Raw genomic sequence first — 23470 nt, 5'->3', positions numbered from 1 at the left:
TATTTTTTCTTAAAAGTTATAATATATTTTTGGTTAAGAATTAATCTTTTTTGATTATCAGTTATACTATCAGTTTAAAAATTAACTTTTCTGTTGAAAAATCGTCTTTTTCTTTTGAAACATAAACTGTTTTCTAGAAAATTAGACTTTTGGTCTTGAAAATTCAACAATTTGGTTGACAAAAATTTTTCTTGGGCAAAAAATATTTGTTGGTAGCAAATTAATTTATTTTTTACTGAAAATTTAACTATTCTATTTTTGATTAAAAATTGATCCTTTTAATTGAAGTTTTTTTTATTAACTTGAACAGTTTTTTAATGAAATGAAAATTGTTTGAAAATTCATATTTTTGGGTTGAAAATTCAACTGAATTGTGGAAAAACGTCTCTCTAGCCTTAAATATAAAATGTCCATCGCTTTTGCTGAAAATTTAACTATTTTGTTGAAAATTCAGTTTTTTTAAATTAATTTTTCCAACTGAAAATTTAGATATTTCATTTTTGTTCAAAATTATTCTTTTTAGTAAAAATTTCAACAATGCGTTTGATATTTTTTTCTTTTTGATCGAAAAATTGTCCTTGGTTGAAAATTAATTTTTTGTAATCTAAATTTTAACTATTCTATTTTGGATTGAAAATTTATCTTCTTTGGTAAAAAAAAACAGTTTTTACGAAAAATTATGAATTTTTTGTTTGAAATATCAATTAATATCTTTTTTGGTCAATTCGTTCGTAAATTCAACTATTCCAAGTTTTGTTCGAAATTTACCATTTTTAAAATTTGGTTGAAAATTCATATATTTTGTTGAAAACTCGCCTGTTTTAGTAGAAAATTAATTTTGTTGTTGTTGAAAATTCAACAATTTGGTTAAAAATGTTTTCTTTCTTACGCGGACAGTTGTTCTTGGTAGGAAATTAATTTCTTTCTAAGTAAAAAGTTAACTATTCTATTTTTGATTGGAAATTTATCTTTTTTGTTTAGGTTTCAACTATTTTCCTCAAAATTGGTATTTTTTGGTTGAATTCATCTATGTTTTATTTAACATCCAATCTTTTTTTTCAGTATCAACCAGTGTATTTTTTGTGAAGAATTTATTTTTTTGTGGTGGTAAATTCAATTACGTTGTTGAAAGTTAAAATAATTTGTTAACCTTTCAGCGACCAAGGCTACTAAGACTTTAACTATTACATTTGTTGTTCGGAATTAATCTTTTTTAGTTGAAAATTAATAGAATTTGTTGAAAATTCGACTTTTTTGGCAGAGAATTAATGAACTAAATTGTTCAAAAATTAATAATTTGGTTGGCGCTTTTTCTTTTTTAACCGAAAAATGTTTCTTTGTTGAAAAATCATTTGTCTATCCTGAAAATTTAAATATTCTATTTTTTATTAAAAGTTTATCCTTTTTGTTGATGATTTACCTTTTTTTGTTTGAATTTTGTTTTTTTATTTAAAATAAAAAATTGTTGGTTTAAATATCAACTTTTAAATTTTTTGTTAAAAATTCATTCTTTTGTGGTTGCAAATTCAACCACGTGATTAAAAGTCAAGCAAACTACTTTATCACAAATTCATTTTTTCGGTTCAAGATTCATCTCTGGTTGAAAATTTAACAGGCAAAAAACGAATTTTCTGTCAAATTGAATTTTTAATCCAATAAAGAATTAATTTTCAACCAATCAGTTGCATTTTGAATAAAAAAAAAGATCAATTAAAAATGGAAAATTTACATTTTAAATAAAACAAAACAAATTTTAAAACAGAAAAAAGAATTTTAAACAAAATAGTTCCATTTGTAACAGAATAGAGAAACCTTGAAACAAATTTAACAAAATACTTCAGCTTTTACCCAAGTGGTTAAACTTTCAATTTAAAAAGATCAATTTTTAACAAAATATTTCAACTTTGAATAATTTTCGTATAAATAATGTTATAAACAAATGTACAACTTGACTACTTAAAAAAAAATGGGTGTAGATTTTTTACGAATTTCACAGCCAGTGACTCAAAAATGTCCATATTTATTAGAAGACTTTGTCAGGTGAAATAATTTGTTATTTAATTAAGTAAATTCGATAAACAAATACAGATTTTGGTCAATTTTCATCCAGCGGATTTATTTTTTTCAATGGAATTAACTTTAAATTTGGCCACATACCTTTTTAATGCTGTATTATCAATGAGCTACAATTTCTTTTTAATGAGCCAATTTAATAAAAAAATCCATGATTTCGTAATTTTTGAAAATTTTTTCTTCGAATAACTTAAAATTTAGTATAAAACTTTAACTGCAGTTCTTGTGCTTCTAGATGTAGTGTTCTTTTAAACTTTACCCTTTATTTTTATTTTTTAAATCAAATTTATTTAAATAAATAACAAGTTTTGTCGCCTGATGAAGTCTCCTAATAAATAAGGTCGATTTCGTAAAAAAACGACATCCATTTATTAACCAGTAATTAAGTTGTGAATTCTTTTATAAAATTGTTTAATAAAGTATCATAATCGAAGGATTTTTCCAAGTATTTCAAAATTTATTCGACTGAAAAAAATCAAATATGCTAGTTGCAAATTGACGAAAATCTATATTTGTCTCTGAAATACATTTAAATAAAGAATACATATTGTCACCTGACAAATTCTTGTAATAAATAAGCTCCTTTCTCAATCATAAACAGTCAATTTCGTTAAAAAAACATCAATTTGTTAGCAAGTAATAAAGTTTTGAATTTGTTCAGAAAATTGCTTACAAAATAAATAATTATTATTTGTCGCTAAAATATCATAAACTACAGATTTTTTTCAGTCATTAAAAATTGATTCAGTGAAAAAAATTAAATTTGATAGTTGAAAATCGATAAAAATCTGCATTTGCTTATCAAATTTATTTAAACAATTAAAAATTGTCATCAGGTATTGAAAAATCGTATATTGTATGTTTAGAGTGTGAGATGGCTAAGATATGCATTTGTTGATTTTATTTGTTTATAAATTTAACAATTACTTTTTATTTTTTTAAATCAAAAACTAAGCATTGCTTAACGTATATCCCGAGCAAAACATTCCAGAATAAACGCTCTTAATATTTTTAATCTTTAAATAGCACTTCTTCTTTTTTGTTAATAAAAATAGAACAAAAATGTATTGTAACAAAAAAAAAGAGATTTTATAGTTTATGCTGAAACTATCAGTGAGGATCTACATTTTATTTGATATTGAAATTACAAGTGAAGATCAATATTTTACATTAAAAATATGACTACTTCACAAAATTGTTTCGTTATTTAATACATTTTATTTTATAATATTTTTGTGAAACTAAATGTTTCTGCAAGAAGTTTTGCAATTTTAATTAATTTTTCCATCCCAAAAATACCCAATAAGCTACACCCTTAATGTTCTAGGAATATTAATTATTAATATTCTACAACACAAGTTATTATTTATAATTATTCACAGATGTTACTTTTTATAGGTTGTGCTGGCCGGACGAATAGCAAAACTACCTTTGGCATCCGGCCATAAGCTTCGCTATTACTTTTCGGCCGGACACGTTCAGTACTTTTGCTATTTGCCCGGCCGACCGTACGAATATTCTCAGCCTAAAAAAATATTTTTCAGTGTTACGAGGTCTGTCCATAAAGTATCCGACATGCGGCTCTAACTTTCTACGGTGTTGTACTAATGTGAAAAACAGATATTTACTATAAAGTTAGCCCCACAATGCACTAGCCCATTCTTCGCAGCTTATTCAGCAATTTCTGGTGAAAGCAATTTCTGGTGTCCAGCGACCTTGAAACCCTTGAAAATCTGGCAATCTCTTTGAATTTCTCACGAGAACCTTTAATTTAAATTTTTCTTTTGCTTTTAAAACAATTTTCGAGGGATTGACCAATCGGGTTTTGTGTATAAAACCTCCCTCGTATACACCAAATTTCAAAAGGTTACAACATAATTCTAAAGACTTTAAAATATTTCAAAATATTTCAAAGATTTTATCATATTTAAATGGATTTTGAACATTTCAAAAAGAGCTCACGGATTTCAAAGACTTAAAAAGGATTCAAAGATTTGAAAAAGGCTTGTAGAAATATTTCAGAGATTTCGGATATTTCACAACGATTTTTAAACTTTCAAAAGATTTTAAATATTTTATAAAGGGTGCAGAACACCAGATGTCACAGATATCAAAGCTTTAAACGATTTCAAAATGTTTCACACAGACAAAGATTAAAGAAAGATTTCACAAATATTTTTAATATTTCATAAACATTTCAAAACATTTCAAAAAGATTTCAAAGATTTCAAAGATTTTACCAAAATTTAAAAAGATTTCAAAAGATGTAACGGAGATTGATAAGATTTCAGAACATTCCAAAGATTTCCAACAATTTCAATGTTTTAAAAAGATTTCGCCAATATTTCAACGAATTCATCAGAATTTCATAGAGATTTAAAAAGAATACCAGAATTTCAAACATTTCAAAAAGGGCAAAGTACACCAAATTTTAAATATTTTGAAACGTTTCAAAGGTTTCAAATAATTTCAATATGTTTAAAATTTCACAAATAGTTCAAGTAATCCATAAGCTATTCAAAAGATTTCAAGAATTTCAAAGATTTCAAAAAGGGTACAGTACACAAAAATACAAAAAATGTGAAAGATTTTAAACAAGTTCACATTTTTTAAAATAAAATTTCCTAATATTTTACAAGAGTTACAAATATTTCAGTGATTTCAAATAAATACAATATGGCAAAGATTGTAGCAAAGATTTCACAAGTATGTCAAAGAATTTATACCATTTTAGAAGGTTTCAAGAAATTTGAGAAGATTTAAAAAGATTTCTATGATTTCAAACGAACATAAACGTATTCACAAACCAAGATCAAGGAAAGATTTCACAAATATTTCAAATATTTCAAAGATTTCAATATATTAAAAAAAAAATGTCGAAGATTCCAAAAAATTCAAGGATTTCGAAGGTTTTACACAAATTTTAAAAGATTTAAAAAGATTTCACAGAAAGTTCAAGACTTTACAAAGATTTAAAATGATTCAAAATATTTTAACATTTTCAAGGATCTCAAAGACTTTACAAAGATATGAAAATATTCCCAAAAATTTCACAAAGACGTCTTATATTCGCAAAAAATTAAGAATTTGTTTATTTATGATTTTGCTTCATTTAGTAATGGTTGGCCAACAAAGGACATGAAAATTATCATCTTTTACACTTATGTACAATAACAAACGGCTATTTGATTATTTGATGAATTTTTTTGCCTAGGAATCGCTGAACACCCTGTAAAAGGAAAAAAATTTTAAGCCGTAGACGAAATAAAACAGAATGCGACGAAGTAGCTGTCAGCCATTGACCAGAATTAACTTTTACTTCTGGTACACCATAATGTCAGATATTTTCCGGTCCGAGCTCATATACTCTAAACTAAGCAATATCAAAAATAATACTGACCCCATCTTTTGACCTTCAACGTTGTTTTGAGAAAACGATTCTGATTCAATTTCGTTAGGCCAAAATACCGCTCTGTATAATAAGGCCCCAATTAAAGATCCACCAAAAGGACCAAACCAAAATATCCAATGATTTGCCCAATAATTATTCCATACTGCAGGGGCCAATGAACGAGCCGGATTCATCGAGCAGCCAGTATATGGAGCGACTCCCAAACATATGGCAGTGACTGTTAAACCACTTTTTATTGCGCTCGAATCGCCATACTTTGAATTGCGTGCATCCCATGCTCCACATGTCATGAACATTAACATCCCTGTTGCAAGGATCTCTATAATAAATCCTTGAATCACTGAAATTTTATTGTGAACATCGGTCACGCAAAATGATGACGTCGTAGATGCATCTCCATTGTGTAAAAGAAAATCAGGTGTAACTGCCTAACATAGAATGTATTTTTGATTAAAGGCGTATGTTTAAATAAATAGGGCCATCCCCAAAAATTTTTTATTTGCGAGCGTCCCAAATTAGATTACGCTATTAACGGAGGAAAATGGATTTTAAGAGTTCATATCTAAATATTTAGGGTTGATATATTTAATGTTCAACCATAGGACAACCAAATAGATACTAAAAGTTGTCTGCTGTGGAATAATTTACAGAATAATCACTATCATGCGGCCAAAATATTAACAACCAGCATTTTTCAATAAGTGCACATAAAACACGAAACCGTTGAAACTCACTTGTCAGATCTTTATACCTCTCACTCTCTTCGTTTTCCTTAGCTGTAACATTTTTGTCAGCTTTAATCGAAAATTCGATAACGAACATGTTTCATTTCTCCAAGTCAAGGAGAACTATGTCAGGCCTCAATCGCGCAACAGGAACAATCGTCAAGAATATGAAGTTCCAGTATATGGGACACTTCTCATTTTCGACAATTGACTCTATTCCCCTGTTTATGTATATTTTCTTTCAACTCACCCCTCCATCTTGTGAAAATTGATCACGCTTCGATACCCCCCCCCCCTCCCAAATGCCGTGTGACACAGGAGCTGATGCCCCTCCTATTTTTAAACACGAAATATAAATATAATTTTATATTACCAACTAATTTAAGAAAATGCATTTTCGCTTCAATTTCAACTAAATTCAACTTTTTCACTTAAAACAACTATTTTTCTTAAGATTCATCTTTTTTGGTGAAAAGTTCAACTAATACTTCGTTGAAAAATCATATATTTTGTAGTTAATTCGTCTTTTTTGGTAAAAAAAATAATCTTCTCAGTTGAAAATTCATCTTTTTTATCAAAAATGTAACTGCTTGTTTGAAAAAGTTCCTGTTTTGGTTTAGGAATCAACTATTTTGTTGAAAATTCGTCGTTTTAAGATGAATTCAACTTTTTTGAATTAAAAATTGAAATGTTTTTGTTGTTTAAATATTAAATATTACATGTATCTTTGAGAATTATTTTTTTAACTCAACTAATGAGTTTAAAGTTTAACTGCTAAGTTTAAAGTTTAACTAATTATAATTATATTTTTTGGTTGGAAAATCAACAATTTGCTTAAAAATTTAACTACATAGTTATCAGAAAAGTTAACCATTTTGTTGGGAATTCGTTTTTTTGTTGATTAAAATAAATTTTTTTATCTGAAAATGTAGCTATCCTTTTTTTGTTGAAAATGATTACCTTTATAAGTTGAAAATTGAACTTTTTTGTTAAAAATTTGTTTCCTTTTTTTTTAATTCGTTTTTTTTTTAGAAAAGTAAACTACTCCATTATTAGTCATAAATTTTGTACATTTCAAAATTCAATTATATTCAATTTGTAGTCGTTTAGGATTCAAATATTTTGTTAAAAATTCGTCTTTTTAGGTTGAAATAAACTATTTTTAATTAAAAATTAATATTTTTGTTGAAATATTAACTATTAAATATATCTTTGAGAATTCTATTTTTTTAACTCTACTAATTGGTTTAAAGTTTAACTACTTTCTAAAAATCCTTTTTTTATGAAGATTCATAATTGTAGTGGCAAATTGAACTATTTGAGCGAAATTTATTTCTTAAGTTTATATTTTTGGATTGCAAGTTCAACTGTTTTATAGAAGAATTATCTTTTGCCTGAAAAATTAAACAATTTGGTAGAAAATTAAACTATTTGGTTAAAAATGTAACTATTTATTTGAAAATTTAACCCTTTTGCTGGACATTTGTTTCGTTTTGGTTAAAAATTAATTTTTTATCTGAAAATGTATCTATTCTACATTTTGGTGGAAATTTTTTTTTTCTTTATTAGTCAAATGTTCTACTATTTTGGAGAAAATTCATATATTTTTTTGTAAACTTTTTCTATTTGGGTAGAAGATGAATCCTGTTTGTTGAAATTTTTTCATTTTGTTTGAGAATTCAACTATTTTGTTAAAAATTCGTCTTGTTTCGTTGAATTAAACTAGTTGACGAATTTTTTAAAATTAGTTTTCTTGACTAAAAATTTAACTATTCCATTTTTGTTTGTAAACATATATTTTTTTAGTTGAGCATTCAACTATTTGATTGGAAATTCGCGTATTTTATTAAAAATTCGTCTTTTGGTAGAAAACTAATTATCTTCATGGAAAATCATATTTTTAGGTGAAAAATTTAGCTGTTTGGTAAAACATTCAACTGTTTTGCTGAAACTTGAATTATTTTAATGAAAATTCAACTACGATGTTGAAGTAATCTTTTCTTATCGAAAATTTCACTGTTTTTGTATGACTTCACATTATATATTTTGCGACATGATATACGTTTCCAGCTAATAATTTGTCGCTTTTTAATTCAACATTATAAATTATTGAATGAAAAAAATTAAGTTTCTATTTTAAGTTTAAATTCGTTAGGAGTCAACGTTTATAAAAAAAAAACTTTAAGCTAACAAAAAATGTTATGGATGACCCCATTCGATTATTTTCTTATTCTTATTTTATAATAAAATATACAAAAATTTCCTTACCTTCAGTAAACCGTAACCTAGAATTCCCCCAATCAGCTGAGCAATTATGTAAATTATTGCAATTGGTAAAGATTTTTTTCCAAGAACAATTGCACCGACGGTAATTGCTGGATTAATATGAGCACCTGATATATGTCCAATGCCCTGCAAAAAATATATTTCATCAAATTAAAATGTCTGAAACAGAAAAAATAAATAACGCCCTGAAAAAAATCCTTATTGAAATTGATTGGAAATGTTCAAGTGACAATTGTAAATGAAAAGGAATAGAAAGGCTGTCTTGGAACTAATAAGTTTAAACAAATTAAACTAAAATAAAACATTTTAATACCTGAAATATGCATATCTGTACTCAAATGTGATTTTTATTTAATAAATGGAATTTTTGCTTTGAGACACACTGCAGTTTAAAATAAAGGAACCTAAAAGTTGTTTATGATTTTATCAAAAATTTGAAATCTTTGTGGGTAAAGAGGTAATGAACTCGTTCCTTGCAGATCTGACTTGCGAATGTATAAAGTTTCTTCATACATCAATTCGCCAAAGAAACACATGTCCAAATTACCGAATTTGCCAAATTTGAAATTCTAAAATTACAAAATTTCTAAATTTATCAAGTGGCCAATAGAATAAGTTCCAAAAATATGCCAAATGAGCAAATTTGAAAATCTAATATTCCAAAAGTGGGTTCTTTGCAAGTTAATTTAAAAATTATAGGTTGATCAATTGGCTGACAAAAAAATTCAAACTCACCGAAGTTGAAATTTAAAAATTTCAGAATTACCATTTTTACCAAAGTTGAAATTTATTAAGTAGCTAAACCAATAAATGTAAAATCGCCCACATTACAAAAATTAAAATCCTAATATTTCAAAATTGGCTTCGTCACAAATTTATTTGGAAATAATTGATTTATCAATTGAAAAAGGATTACAGCTTTAGCAAATTTACCAAATTTGAACTTTATAATACATATTCCAAAAATTGGATTTATCTCCACTTTATTTCTAAATTCTGAATGTATCAAGTGGAGAAATTAATCAACGTAAATATTGCCATTTTTACCATACATTTTAAATTATAATATTCCTAAAATGGATCTTTAAAAAAATATTTGTAAATTCTACATTTTTCAAGTAGCCAAATCAGTAAATTATTGCAATTTATTGCAAAATCAATATTTATATTTCAACACTTTTTTTGGTTACAAAAATTAATTTTGATGTTTTCATTGAACTGTACCTGATTCAACAAAATTTTGTTTCTTTCTATTATACCCTTTTTCGCATGAAAAAAGGAGTGTTGTGTATGATATTATAAAATTGTACAAGTAAATACAAATTTTAAAAAAAAAGTTATAATTTGCATATTATTCTTCTTTGTTCTAATTTATTGTATTTTATTGTGAAAATACATTTCAAACAGGGTTATCTTAAATTATTTGTCAAATCTTCGCTATTTTTTCAAAAGTTTTGCCGAATTTTTGAAACTTTGGTGAAATAGTTTGAAATTATCTGCAATTTTTTTAAATCAAAATCTTTGAAATTTTGGTAAGATTTTTCTAAACTTTTTGTGAAATCTTTTAAAAACTTTAAACTGTTTGATATTCTTGTGAAATTGTTTAAACTATCTGGAATCTTTTTAGGTCCTTTAAAACTTTTTCGAAATCTTTGTGAAATCATTCTTTTTCAGAAATCTTTTTAAATCTTTCAAATATTTTGAAATCTATGAAATATTTGAAAAAAAAATTATTTTAAACTGTTCTAAACAACATTATGTTATGTTAGTGAATAATTGTAGGAAACTGATTTATTTAAATAACAAAACTTACACGGGTTGATTGTCTATATATTGTAAACAAATATATAATAATTCTGAACTTAAAATCAATATTGATTAATTATAGAAATATTGATTTTGATTTTATTTTCTATTATTAGGAATAATAGATACTATGAAGAACGAAAAATTTGTATCAATCTTATATTTTAATTTTGAAATTTCCTGAGAAGAAAACAATAAAAATCGCGCACGTAAAGCGCGCGTGGGTTTTCTAGTTAGTATAAAAAATGTAGTCAAGAAATACAATTCAGTCTATGAAGAAGAATAGATAGGTTGTGAATATTTCTATTTCGGTTAAAAAAAAAGATTGATAAATTCCTAAAGTGAAAAATGGTCCGCTGAGCACGAAGTCAGGCAGCCTGGCAAAATCTACATACTATATTCGCAGTCGACACCTGCCATAATTTCATTACATTCATTTTTAACGATTCTTTAAGCTTTTTTTTGTGGAAAATATTATGGAAAATTATTTTCTCTTTTTTCAATTGGTTGTCATTGAAAATTTAAATATTTAAAATCACAAGAAAATTAAAATTGTTTAGGTATGGAATCAATTTTTTTCCGTTATGTCCGTAAAATAAGACATTTATTCTGCAAAATTAATCATGTATAACTTGCCAATAAACTTTTTGGAACTTATCTCTTTTGGATTAAAATTCTACTATTTGGTTAAAAATGTAATTATTTCCTTGAAAATGGAACTGTTTTGTTCAAAAGTCATCTTTCTTGGTAAAAAATTCAACTTCGTAATTGAAAAATGAACTACTTTGTTAAAAATTAATTTCTTGGGTTAAAGAATAATCTTTTTAGTCCCAAATTGAACTATTCCGTTTTCAAAAAATAAATCCTCCTTTTTTGAAACTTGAACTAGTTTGTTGAAAATTCGTGTTTTTTGTTTGTTAAGAATTAATTTTTGTTAATAAACATAAAACTATTTTTGTTGTTATTCTAAATTAATATTTTTAATCAAAAATTGATTTTGTATAAACGAAAGTAGAAAAATTTCGTCGAAAATTCCTGTATTTTGTTAAAAAATTAATCTTCCTGTTTGAAAATTCATCCTTTTTGATTAAAACTGCAACTGTTTGGTTAAAAATTAATCCGCTTTTTTTATTTTTAAAAATAAAATCTTTTTTGGTTGCTTTCTTATGAATTGTTTCATTGAGAATAGATCTTTTTTGTTAAAAAATGTACAGCGTGGTTTTAACTTAAATCAGTTTTTAAAAAATTATTTTTTTTTATAAAGATTAATCATTTATTTGCAAATTCATATTTTCTTGGGTTCGAAAATTTAACTGTTTTGTAGACAATTCGTATTTTTGGCTTGAAAACTAAACTATTTAGTTAAAGATTAATTTTTTTGTTAAAAATTCATAGTTTTTGTTAAAAGTTCATATTTTGTGTAAAATCCAACAATTTTAGTACAAATTATACCACTTTCATTAAAGTTTAAATATTAGGTAGAAAGTTAACTTTTTGGATGAAAAATCATATTTTTAGGTTTAAAATTTAACTGTTTTATAAATAATTTGTCTTTTTGTCTTAAAAATTGAACATGTTTCTTAAAAATTCGTCTTTTTTAATACACCAATTATCTTCTTGGTGAAAGTTGAACTACTTTGCTAAAAAGTGAACAGTTTTGCGGAAAACTTTTTTTTTGCCTTCAAAATTAATCAGTTTAGTAGAAAATTAAACTATTTGGTAGAAAATTAACTTTTTTCTTGAAAAATAATATTTTTGGTTTGAAAATTCAACTGATTTGTACATAATTCATTTTTTTTTGTTTAATTCAACTGGTTGAAAATTCGTCTTTTAGTGGGAAAATCATCTTTTTTATTTAAAAATTCAACTGTTTTTTGGATGAATTATGTTTTTTTTAATTTGGCTTTTTGGATAAAAATGCATCTTTGTAGGTTGAAAATTCAACTATTTTGATAAATTCATCTTTTTGGTCGAAAATTCAACCGTTTTGTTTAAATCTGGTCTTTCTCGATGAAAAATGTAGCTCTGATGGTAAAAAAGTCATCTCTCTTGGTTGAAAATGATTTCTTTCAATTTAACTGTACTTGAAAATATTCGCCTTTTTGTCTTTAAAATTTAATGAATTGGTTGAAAATTCAACCATTTTTTTGAAAACAGAATATATTTCAGCTTGAAATCTGAGAACTTGTTATGTAAAAAAAGATTACAAATCTGGTGTTCTGCTTCGCAGTACTTTTTTAATTTGCTTTAGAAACCATCAATTTTCACACGCGAAACTTGATAATTATCTGCACTGCCTCTTGAGTTTTTCCAAGACTGTCTATGACGTTTTCGTAGACCAATTATTTTTAGTGTATCTAAATCTCCTAGAGAGTCCATGATTTTCTGCTCTTTTTTGTATTTCTTGAGTACCGAAAACTCTTTTAAATATTCAAAGTAGGAGACTTTCAATTTTTATCATATTTTTGTGCCCATCCAAGAGTCCCAGACTGAGTTCTAAACTGTTTAGCACATTTTTCGTGTGCGTGCTTTGGATGTTTAAAATATAAGAACCGCGGATTTAGATTGGAAAATAATTATTCAGAATTTTCTATTCAAAAATGCAAAAAAAAACCGCGATTGTTCGAGAAATATTAAGATTTACGACAAAAAGTGTCGACGCTTGGATTGTTCAGGCCAGCGCACAGTGGGCTGAATCGAGAATTTACTATTCAAAATCACTTACAGCCTACAAATCTTCACCAATTTTTTTATTAAATAAACAAATAATAACGAATGATCAATTTTTATCACTCAATATTACCACTAATATAAATTTAAGGTACTGAGAGAGAAAACCGATTCTTTTCTGTCAATAAATGCCTAAACTATGCATTTGATCATATAATTTGTTTATAAAGTAAACAAATAATATCGAATAACAAGTCTTCGGCACTAAATATCACCACTAAAATTATTGAAAGCCGATCAGAAATCAAAACGATCATTTTCTATCTATAAATGGTAAAACTATGAATTTGTTTATAAAATTTGTTTATAATATAAAAAAATGATATTTATTAACAATTTTTTATCACTAAACATTACCACTTATGTAATTTGAAGAGGATTAGAAAGAGAAACTATTACTTTCTGTCTGTAAACGGCCAAACTATGCATTTGGTTATAAAATTTGTTTATTAAATAAACAAATAATATCGAATGACCAATCTTTGTCCCTAAATATTTTCATAATTATAATTTAAAGATACTAAGAAAGAAAAACGATTACTTTCTGCCAATAAATGCCTAAACTATGCATTTGTTTATATATTTTTTAAATAAAATAAACGAATTAGACCAGACAACAAATTTTTATGTTAAAATATGATCGTGTCGATCAAATTAAGCCATTTCAACTTACAAATATACTTTGCAAGCAAAATTCCCATGATGTTGACATTATGTTAATATAATTTGTTTATAACAATTAGATTCAATTCCTTGCTGATTATTAATGTTCGTTAGATACATCGACATACATTTTCATCGAGAATGGGATCAATTAAGTTACTCATTTGAAGATAAAAATTAATAATTAAAAAATGTCCCCTTTTCACTCTTTCTTTATTAATATAAAAAATGATAAAAATTAAAAAATCTAATCCATAGACGCTTTTGCACAACAAGTGCTGATAATTTCTAAAAAAAATTTAATCGATGACAAATTGTAGGCTGTAGGTGATTTTGAATAGTAAATTCCCGATTCGGCCAACTGTGAAGCGATTGAAGCTAAACTAACCCAACCAAAGAATGTTTTTTTTTAAATTATGATTAAAATTTTTAAAAATCGCATTTTCAGGAAATATGAAGAAGCAGCAAAAATTTTGCTTTACTAAGAAAACTAAATTATTTCTTAAATTTAAATATAAATAATAAAAACTATTTAAAAAATGCAATTTGAATTGCAAGCTGTCAATTGACTTTAATAGATTGTAATCGTAGAAATTCAACTTAATTATAGAGGAACTTTTTATTTTCAATTTAATTAATATTTGGAAGATGTTATTACCATTTACAGATGTTAACTTCCGAGTTTTTAAGCTTGTAATTAATATACATTTCGATGTTAAGACGATTAATTCGAACAAATAATTGTTGATAACAAGAAAAAATTAATAATCAAACAATCTTCAACCAAAAAATAGCAGCAAAACTGTAGCTATTATGGAGAACAAGAAAGGATCTGCTGAGGCTTCCGTGGCCTAATCGGTTAATGCTCCATTCATGGATAGTGGTATTCCTAGTTCAAATCCGGACTGAGGCAGATTTTTTTTCTTCTTCCAAAATTATTTGTCGAAAATAATAATTATAACATTGAAATTTGTATTAATTAACAATTGAAATTAAATTTAATCATTTTTCGCATAAGCCTTTAAAAATTAATTTTGTATATTAACCTGTATCACAAGAAGGACAGTAAGGCCAAATATGAGAGATGCCGAAAGTGTTGATGGAGTAGTTCCGAGACTCCCGACACACCCTAGACATCCCAAAAAGACCAATATTCCAGTGCCAATTAACTCTGCAAGGCTCATTTTGAGTGCATCCAATATTGTTACATCATCTTTCATGAGTCTTCTGAACCCTGTAATTTATAAACAGAAATATATACAGAGAAAGTGTCAGGCGTGGATCCAGAGAAGTGACCTGGGGAGGGGGGGGGGGGGGGGGGGGGGGGGGGGGGGGGTCCGAAATATTTTATATACATAGAGAGATAATTAAATTTACCAATTGCTGTATGTGTGATTTTACAGATTTAATATTATTTCATCCTTGTAATCATGATCAAATTTTTTCGTACAGTAGGACTCGTTGGGGCCTAATGTGTGCGCGCGCATTGGGTCGCAGCCGACACCGCGGCATAGAAGTCCGTATTGTATAGCTGGTAAGATTTTTTTTCTGTGACCTGCGTGATTGAAACCAGTATGTGCCGTTCCGAAGAGTCCTACTGCAGCAGTATACTTCTCAATATAAATTTGTCAGGGAGGACTCCCGTGTGGCGACTTCACCGAGAAATCGGGAAATACCGGGAATTTTATTAACCGGAAAAAATCGGGCAATGACCGAGGATTTAATTTGAAAAGCGGAAGTTTACTTCTGATCGCAGTAAAATTAAATTTTTCATTATTTTAATAATTTTGGTCAATTTAGAAAAGTGATTTCTACATATTTTTTTATGTTGACTTGAATAGGGAATTTCAGAAAATAATTATCGTTTTTATTTGAGGACAGGGAGTTTCCGTAAAGAAATTTAACTTCATTTGGAACAGGGAATTTTTTGAATGAAACGGGAATTTTTTAAAAGATTCATAATTCGGATTTAGAAGAAAGAAGTTTAAAAAATCTTTGTTCCAAGTCAGGACTCTTCACAATTCAAAAGTTCCCTCTTCCAAATTAAAAAAAAAAGTAAGTACTTCAAGTAGCTGTTAGAATTTTTATGAATTATTAATCGAAAATCTGTATGCATTGTTCAATGCAAATTGACCTTTTTTAGTTAAAAATTGAACTACAGTGAAACTCTTCAATACCGCCGATTTTGAAGCGGGCGGTTGGAGGGAACTAACTCATTTTAGCCCGCTCCGCCTTTGTTTGTTAACGCCAGAGTGACAACCACAGACCCCGCGCACCTCGCGCAGCTCCTGTTACACCTACCTGCGGCGCGGCGTCGATTCTCGGAAGGGCTATAGAAAGAAGGGCTATTGAAGGGTTTCACTGTACTTGCGATTAAAAGTTTTAAACTCTTTTGTTAAAAATTAATTTTTTTGTAAAAAGATTTATCCTTTTTCAAAATTTATCTACTTTGGTGAGAATAATATTTTTTTCTAAAAATTTTACTATTCCAGTATAAAATTAAATTACTTTGATAAAAATTCATTCTTTTTATAAAGAATTAGATTTTTAACTTAAAATTCCAATATTCTATTTTTGGTTAAAAATTTATCTTCTTTGGATCAAAATTCAACTGTTTGGTTGAAAATCGATTTTTTCTAGTTCAAAATTCTACAATTTGGCAGAAAATTTGACCTTTTGAATTAAAAATTCACGTATTTTCTAAAAAATTAGGTTTTTTGGTAGATAATTATCTTTTTCTTTGAAAGTTAATCTCCCTGTTTAAAAATTATTCTTTTCAGTTAATGTGAAACCCTTTTGTTAAAAATTAATTTCTTTGTTATATATTCATCATTTAATTTAAAAATTCATTTATTTAATTGTAAATGATATTTTTCAGTGGAAAATTCAGCTTTTTTGGTAAAAAATTGATTTGTTAAATTTATAACTTAATTTCCAGATGAAGATTCACCATTTTCTGTTGACAATTATTACTTTTTTAGTTCAAAATTCAACTATTTGATTGCATATTTGTCTTATTTAATTTAAATTCATTTATTTTTTTGAAAAATTGTATTCTTTGTATAAAATTATACTTTTTGTTTGAAAATTAATCTGATTGTTTAAAAATTCATCTTCTTGGTTGAAAATTCAAGTATTAAAATGACTTATTTAACATTTTAGTTTAAAATTCAACTATTTCAATTGAAGATTCATAATGATATTTAAAAATTCATTCATTTTGAGAGTTTTTGTTCTTTTGTGTTAAAGGATGTTAAGAATGAACGCCATGAATTAAAATAAAAGTTTCAATTTTACAGCAATTGTGAATATGTTACTTTTAGTTAACTGGGAAAATTAAAAAACTTGTCCAGGAAAAACCGGAAATTTTAAATCGTCCGCCGACTCGCCACTCTGGGCTCTGAAAACAAAAACAAGTTTCTGGTAATTACCCGGTTACTAAACTTGGTTCCAAGTCATAAAAATAAAAAAAATTAAAATTTGTACACCAGAAAAAATATTAAATGTAAATATTAATTATTAACTACAAAATTAAAGCAATTCAACCATTACAACTCTTCATTATTTGAAAGTATTTAAAATTAAATTTAAATGATTTTTAATTCATCAATTCATAAAAAATGTTATAGGCCTTTTTTTAAACTTAGGGATCTTTTCTTTTGTCTGAAAAATGTAAAGTTCTTTAGTTTAAAGGTCTTCAGGATTTAAAGGATTAGAAAGGAGTTTTCAAGTACTTTTTTTCAGTAGTTGCCAAGGGAATTTTTGAAATTTTCAAGAATTTTAATCAATGTAAGCATGTTAAAAGCTTTTTAACTTTCTAAACGGAATTTTAAAAGATTTTAAATATTTTACAGCAGTCAAAGGAAGTGTATAAAAATTAAATAAGCAATTGAATATTATTTCAAAGATTTGAAAAGAACCAATTTAAAGATTTAAAAGATAAAAGTAAAATGTATGGGATTGTAAAAATGTCCGAAAATTGATAAGGATTTTGAAAGATAAGGGATTTGGAATTATTTTAAAGATTTTAGAATATTTTAAAAGATTCCCAGAAACTCTTAAGAGATTCAAAAAATTTGAAAGACTTTCCAAGGATTTTAATGCTTTTAAAGAATTCAAAAAAAATATGTGCAGTTTTTAATAATTTCGGAAGATTTAAAAGGCTTATATTCAACCCATAAGGTTTCATAATATTGTTTACGATTTTTAAGGACTTTAAAAGCTTTCAAGGTATTTCAATAAATTCTCCAGGATTTTAAGAAATGTCAGGATTTTTCAATTGCGCATTAAAAACTATAATTTTATATTAAAAATATAGAAAATCTAAAGTGAAAAAAATTATTAAGAGGTATCATGTCATATAGTATCAAATAACATTAAAAAATATTGAATAGATTTCATTGTTCAGAAATGAGATTTCTCTAAACAAATATTCACTGTCATTGTCACAATATTTTTAAAAGAATTTTAAATATTATAAACATTGAAACTTTAATCCTTTTAAAAATATTGAATTTAGAGGATAGAAAAAGCCGCGATATCTTTTACCATCTTTTAAATATTAATATGTTTTATAACTTTTCTCTGTTTCCCAAGGAAAGAAAAAGTGAAGGTAAGTAAAAAAAAAAAGAAATTTTTAATTTAAACCTTTTGTAAGTCGCGGAGAAATTGTCGCATTTAGTCGTTCCACTTTCTAAAATTTGTTTCCGCGAACTTAATTAGAAAAAAAGTAGAGGTACGACGTTTTGAATAGTTAATGATGTTTGAAAGAAAAATCTGAGAGTATTGGTTTCCTTGGGTTTAATTACAGTGATGGGAAGTAAATAGTTTCTTTCAAATAATTACTGTAACTAGATACCTTTTTTGGTAATGAAGTCACTTTTTTGGTAACGAATTTACTCTCTGGTAACGATAGGGGTAACGAATTGACTTTTTTGGTCACGAAAGTGGTAAAGAAATTACTTTTTTGATCATGACAGTGGTGAAAACTCTCTAGTAGCTTAAGGGAAAAGCACCCGCCCGGTAATCGGAAGTTCTGTAGTTCGATTCCCAGCGGAGCGAACGAGAAGATCTTTTTTTAGAAAAAATTGAACTATAGTGCCAATGAAGTTACTTCATTTAGTAACAACAGTGGTAACAAAGATACTTTGTTTGGTAACGATAGTGGTAAGGACCTCACTTTTTTGGTAGCAAAGTTCATTTCTGATGACGAAAGTGGTAACAAAGTTACTTTTTTTGGTAAAGATAGTGGCAACGAATTTACTTCTATTGGTAACGATAGTGGTACAGAAGTTACCTTTTTGGTCGTGTTAGTGGTGACGAATTTACTTTCTGGTAACGATAGCGGTAATGAAGTTACTTTTTTGGTAATGATAGCCGTAACTTTAGTGGTAACGAAGATACTTTTATGGTAACAACAGTAGGAACAAAGTTACTTTGTTGATAACGATATCGGTAACGAAGTTCATTTTTGATAACAATAGTGGTAACGAAGTTACTTTCTGGTAACGATAGTGATAACCAAGTTACTTTTTTGGTAACGATAGTGGTAACGAAGGTACCTTTTTTTTGGTAAAGATAGTGGTAACGAAGTTACTTACTTTGGTTATGAAGTTAATTTTTTGGTAACGTTAGTAGTAGCGAAGGTATTCTATTTGGTAACGATAGTGGTAACGAAGGTACTTTTTTGGGGAACGATAGTGGTAACGAAGTTACTTTCTTTGGAAACGATAGTAGTAACAAAGATACTTTTTTTGTAACGATAGTGGTAAAGACTTTACTTTCTGGTAACGATAGTGGGACTGAAGTTATTTCTTGATAACGATAGTGGTAACGAATTTACTTTTTGGTGACGATAGTGGTAACGAGGTTGCTTCCTTGGTAAAGATAGTGGTAAAGAAGGTACTTCTTACATTCTCATCCTCATGAGAAGGAATTGGTTTGATATGAGAAATGACTTTCGCGGATTCCATCAAATGTCGACGTTTCGAGACGCCCTAAGTAAAAAAAAATAATTTTTCGTCTGTGTCCGTCTATCGTCGTTGTAGTCTGTAAACACGGTAACATTTGAAGGAATCATTCGATTGAATTCCCCTTTGGCACACTTTATAAGGATATGAAAAGGAAGGACAAGTTCGTTAGCCAGCTATTTTTGAAAAAATTTTAAAAAGCTAGAGCATTTTTAACATGCTTGAGAAACCCTTTTTTCAATATTTTAACATTCTTTCGACAGATATTTACAGTAGGACAAAATGCGAACAATTTATCCTCATTATTTTTTTTATAAAATAAAAATGACCAAAGTTATAGCATATTCGAAATCCAAAAAATCTGTCCGATTCGCGGGCACATTCTCATCGGGCGCTTCGCGCGCGCCTCGCTGCGCCCGCAAGTTTGAGCGCGCCTAGGGCGCGCGACTGTCGATTCTAGCGCTTTGCGCTCGATAATGTATTTACCTCGCGCTACGCACTCGACTTTTCTGCACAGTCTATTCAAAACTAAAGGTAAAAGTATCGACAACAGTAATTTAATAATTGTGAATTCTCTTTTGTTAAAGGTCCTTCGGATTTAACGAACACATTCTCATCACGTATCTCGTGTTTCACATTCGAGTTTATCCCTGAAATTTTATATAATTCCTATAAATGTATATTATTATAATTCATATCATGCATTGGTATTAAAACAAACGAAACTTCATTCTCCCGTTGGAACAAATTTGAAAAGATTTATTGCAATTCATTTCGAATTCACCCTAAATTATTATTAGTTTATTCTAAATTTTTTTACATTCTTCTAAATTTACTCAATTCTATTCATTCGATAAAGTTTTGTAAAGTTTTTATTTCATTCATCTTGAAGTCTTTAAAACTCACCCTAAATTTGGAGGCATTTGATCAAATTCTTTTGAAGTTTCTTTGATTTTTCCCTAATTAATTTCAAACTCATTTTTGAATTTATTGAATTATGATTGTACAAAATGTAGAACTGATTTATTTTGAAAGTGGTAAGTTTAAGTAAGTTTGTTTTGAAAATTTTATATTAAAAATGTTTTTAAACTAATTGAAAATTGTACATTTCAGTATTTCTTCAAATATTATATTTATTTTATAAGATATTATCTTAAAACTATTCAGCTTCTACGTTTTTAATTTTTTAAAGAATGGTTGCGTATCAAATTCCTTAATTCATAAAGTGCGCTTTTAATACTTTGAATCATAATTTTTGTTTATTTTTCATGTTTTGAATTTAAAAATACAAATAAGAAAAAAGCCTTTTTGGAAACTAAAAAAACTGGTAAATTTTGGTATGCTAAAAGTTTATAAAACGGCCTGTCGTATGAAAAAAATAGGTGAAGGGGGGAATTTTGTAGCAACGTTTTGGAACATAAGCCCTTATAAATATATTAATTTATCTGGTGCCGTTTCCCCAAACAGTCAATTTCATCATTCATAATGTTATTTTTACGATTAAAACGAATACCACGTGTTTTATCAAGAAATTATTTTTAAAAAAATTTTAGATTTTTTTGGGTTAAACCACCTTTCTCTTATATCTAGTGTGTTATTTTACCAAAATTGGAATTTTTTTTATTTTTAATGTTTTTATTCACGATTGAAATAGAAACTACCAATCATATAAAAAAACCATTAATAACAATTGTTGTTCTCTACTTTCGTTAAATAAATGTTATCTATTTATTTTTTCTTAGCTTGTATCACTGTTTTTTTTATAAATAAAACAAAAACTACGTGTCCTATAAAAAAGTGATTAATAACAAATATGTAGATATTTTTTAGGTGCATAATGTTTGTCTCATAATTTTTTTCCTACCTTGCATAGTTTGACAACAAAATACAATTTTTTATTACTTTTTGTTTGATCAAAATTTGAATTATCAATTTTTCGAAAAAATTCTAAAAGTTGTTATAATAATCTTGTAGGGCTTTCGAAAATTAACATTTGACTTTTCAAGTACTATGAACAAGTGTTCAGAGAACTTTTGAATCATGTAATAAAATTGCTTAGGACACTAAAATAGTGTATCAATGGCCAATCTAATAGATTATTTTGTTCAAAAGTTATCGTGCTCATAGACAGACAGACATAAAGACAGACACGTTCGTAAAACCCTGTTTTTCGGATTCAAGGGGTCTCAAAACGTGAATTTTTTACATAAAACTGGGAGGGGGGGGGGGTCAAATTTTACACAAATCTAATACCTCCTCTGATGAGAATGTATTAACATGAAAAAATAATAAATTATTAATTAAATTTTTTGAAACCCCACACACGAGACGAAAAAGAAATTAAATGACAAAAGTCGTGATTAGAATGTGCCCACGAAGCAGGCAGATTTTTTATTTTTTACTTTTCATCATGTTTTTCATAATTAGAGCCAAAACTCTACATCCTATCAATAAGGGGTTGATAACAAATTTGCAGGTCTTTTTCAAATGCACAATTTTTGTCTCTAATCTTTTACCGCATTTTGCATAGTTTAACCGAAAAATGTAATTTTTGGATTTTTCATAATTTTTTATGCTGTCAAAATATGAAATTTTGTTTTTTCAAAAAAATTTAAAAAATTGTTATAATAATCCTGTAGGGCATTCAAAAAGCAACATTTTTCTTTTCTTGACTTTTTTTCATATCGTGCGTTATTTGGCCTACAATGTTCATTGTCGTGTGTTTTTTGGAATTTTGTAAATACTATAACTCTAGTAATTTTTCATATTATGAAAAAATTCATTGAGATAAATTGTTCAAATTTTTGAATGCTATAAATAACCGTACAGAGAATTTTTGAATTTTTGGAAAAGTGGTCTCAAAAATATTCAAAATGTGCCTACTTTTTGAATTTGTATCCAAAATGGCTGGCTAATGAACTTGACCTTTAGTTTAGGACACTAAACGAGTATACCAAAGGCCAATCTAATAGATTAATTTTTTCAAAAGTTATCGTGTTCATAGAGAGACAGACAGACCGACAGACAGATATACAGACAGGCACATTCGTAAAAACCTGTTTTTCGGATTCAGGGGGTCTCAAAACGTGGACATTTGAAAAAAGCGGGGGGGCGTCAAATTTTACACAAATCTAATACCTTGTCTGATGAGAATGTAAAAACCCAACGAAAATGCACATTTGAAGTCAAAAAAGCGTGATACGAGAAAAGTCAAGAACAGAAAACCGTTACTTTTTCAAGCAATCACAAGATTAACTAAACAACTTTTTAAATTTTTCTAACAAAATATCAAAAAATAAAATTTTTATATCGCAAATTAAATCTAATGAAAAAGAAATAAATTCATTTTGTGGAAAACAAAGCAAGATACAAAAAGATATAGATTGACAAAAATTGTGTACCTAAACAAGAATAGCGAATTTCTCAGGAATTACTTTTTTCTAGCATAAGTAGTTTTTATTTTGTTTTTGAAAAGAACATTAAAAATAACAAAAATTATATTTGCGTACCACGATACAAGCTACGAGAATTAGACAGAATTTATTGAGCCAAAAAGACTAACAATCTTTTTACGAATATTTTTTTGATAGGAAGCGTATAGTTTTTTTTAATCGTAAAAGACAAGATTAAAAATTTTTTAAATTATAAAATCAAGGAAATAAGAACAAAAATGTTTCACTTTCCATGCATATTATGAACTGTAATGACATAAATTTATTAAAATAATACTTGTTTCAGCTCAGCTAAGAATAAAATTTATCGAAAGATTTTAAACAAATATTAAATTAATCATGATAAATACAATT

General features: G+C 27.2%; 1 protein-coding gene across 4 annotated transcripts in view; it reads right to left on the bottom strand.

Moving 5' to 3' along the window:
- The window catches only part of LOC117175962 (aquaporin AQPcic-like), a 63663-nt gene that overhangs the window by 17972 nt on the left and 22221 nt on the right, over positions 1-23470 (bottom strand). For 3 of the 4 annotated variants that reach the window (XM_033365843.1, XM_033365842.1, XM_033365845.1), the window contains exons 3-5: positions 14742-14929; positions 8479-8622; positions 5474-5913 (exon numbers count right to left, since the gene is read on the bottom strand). In XM_033365843.1, the coding sequence (XP_033221734.1) occupies positions 5474-5913; positions 8479-8622; positions 14742-14929 (772 nt within the window). Of the gene's footprint in view, positions 1-5181; positions 5303-5473; positions 5914-8478; positions 8623-14741; positions 14930-23470 lie in introns of those variants that run through there. The other variant, XM_033365844.1, reaches the window with a different exon arrangement.

This window comes from Belonocnema kinseyi, chromosome 7 (assembly GCF_010883055.1).
Source record: "Belonocnema kinseyi isolate 2016_QV_RU_SX_M_011 chromosome 7, B_treatae_v1, whole genome shotgun sequence".
NCBI lineage: Eukaryota > Metazoa > Arthropoda > Insecta > Hymenoptera > Cynipidae > Belonocnema > Belonocnema kinseyi.
This window is presented reverse-complemented; position numbering and strand designations above follow the sequence as displayed.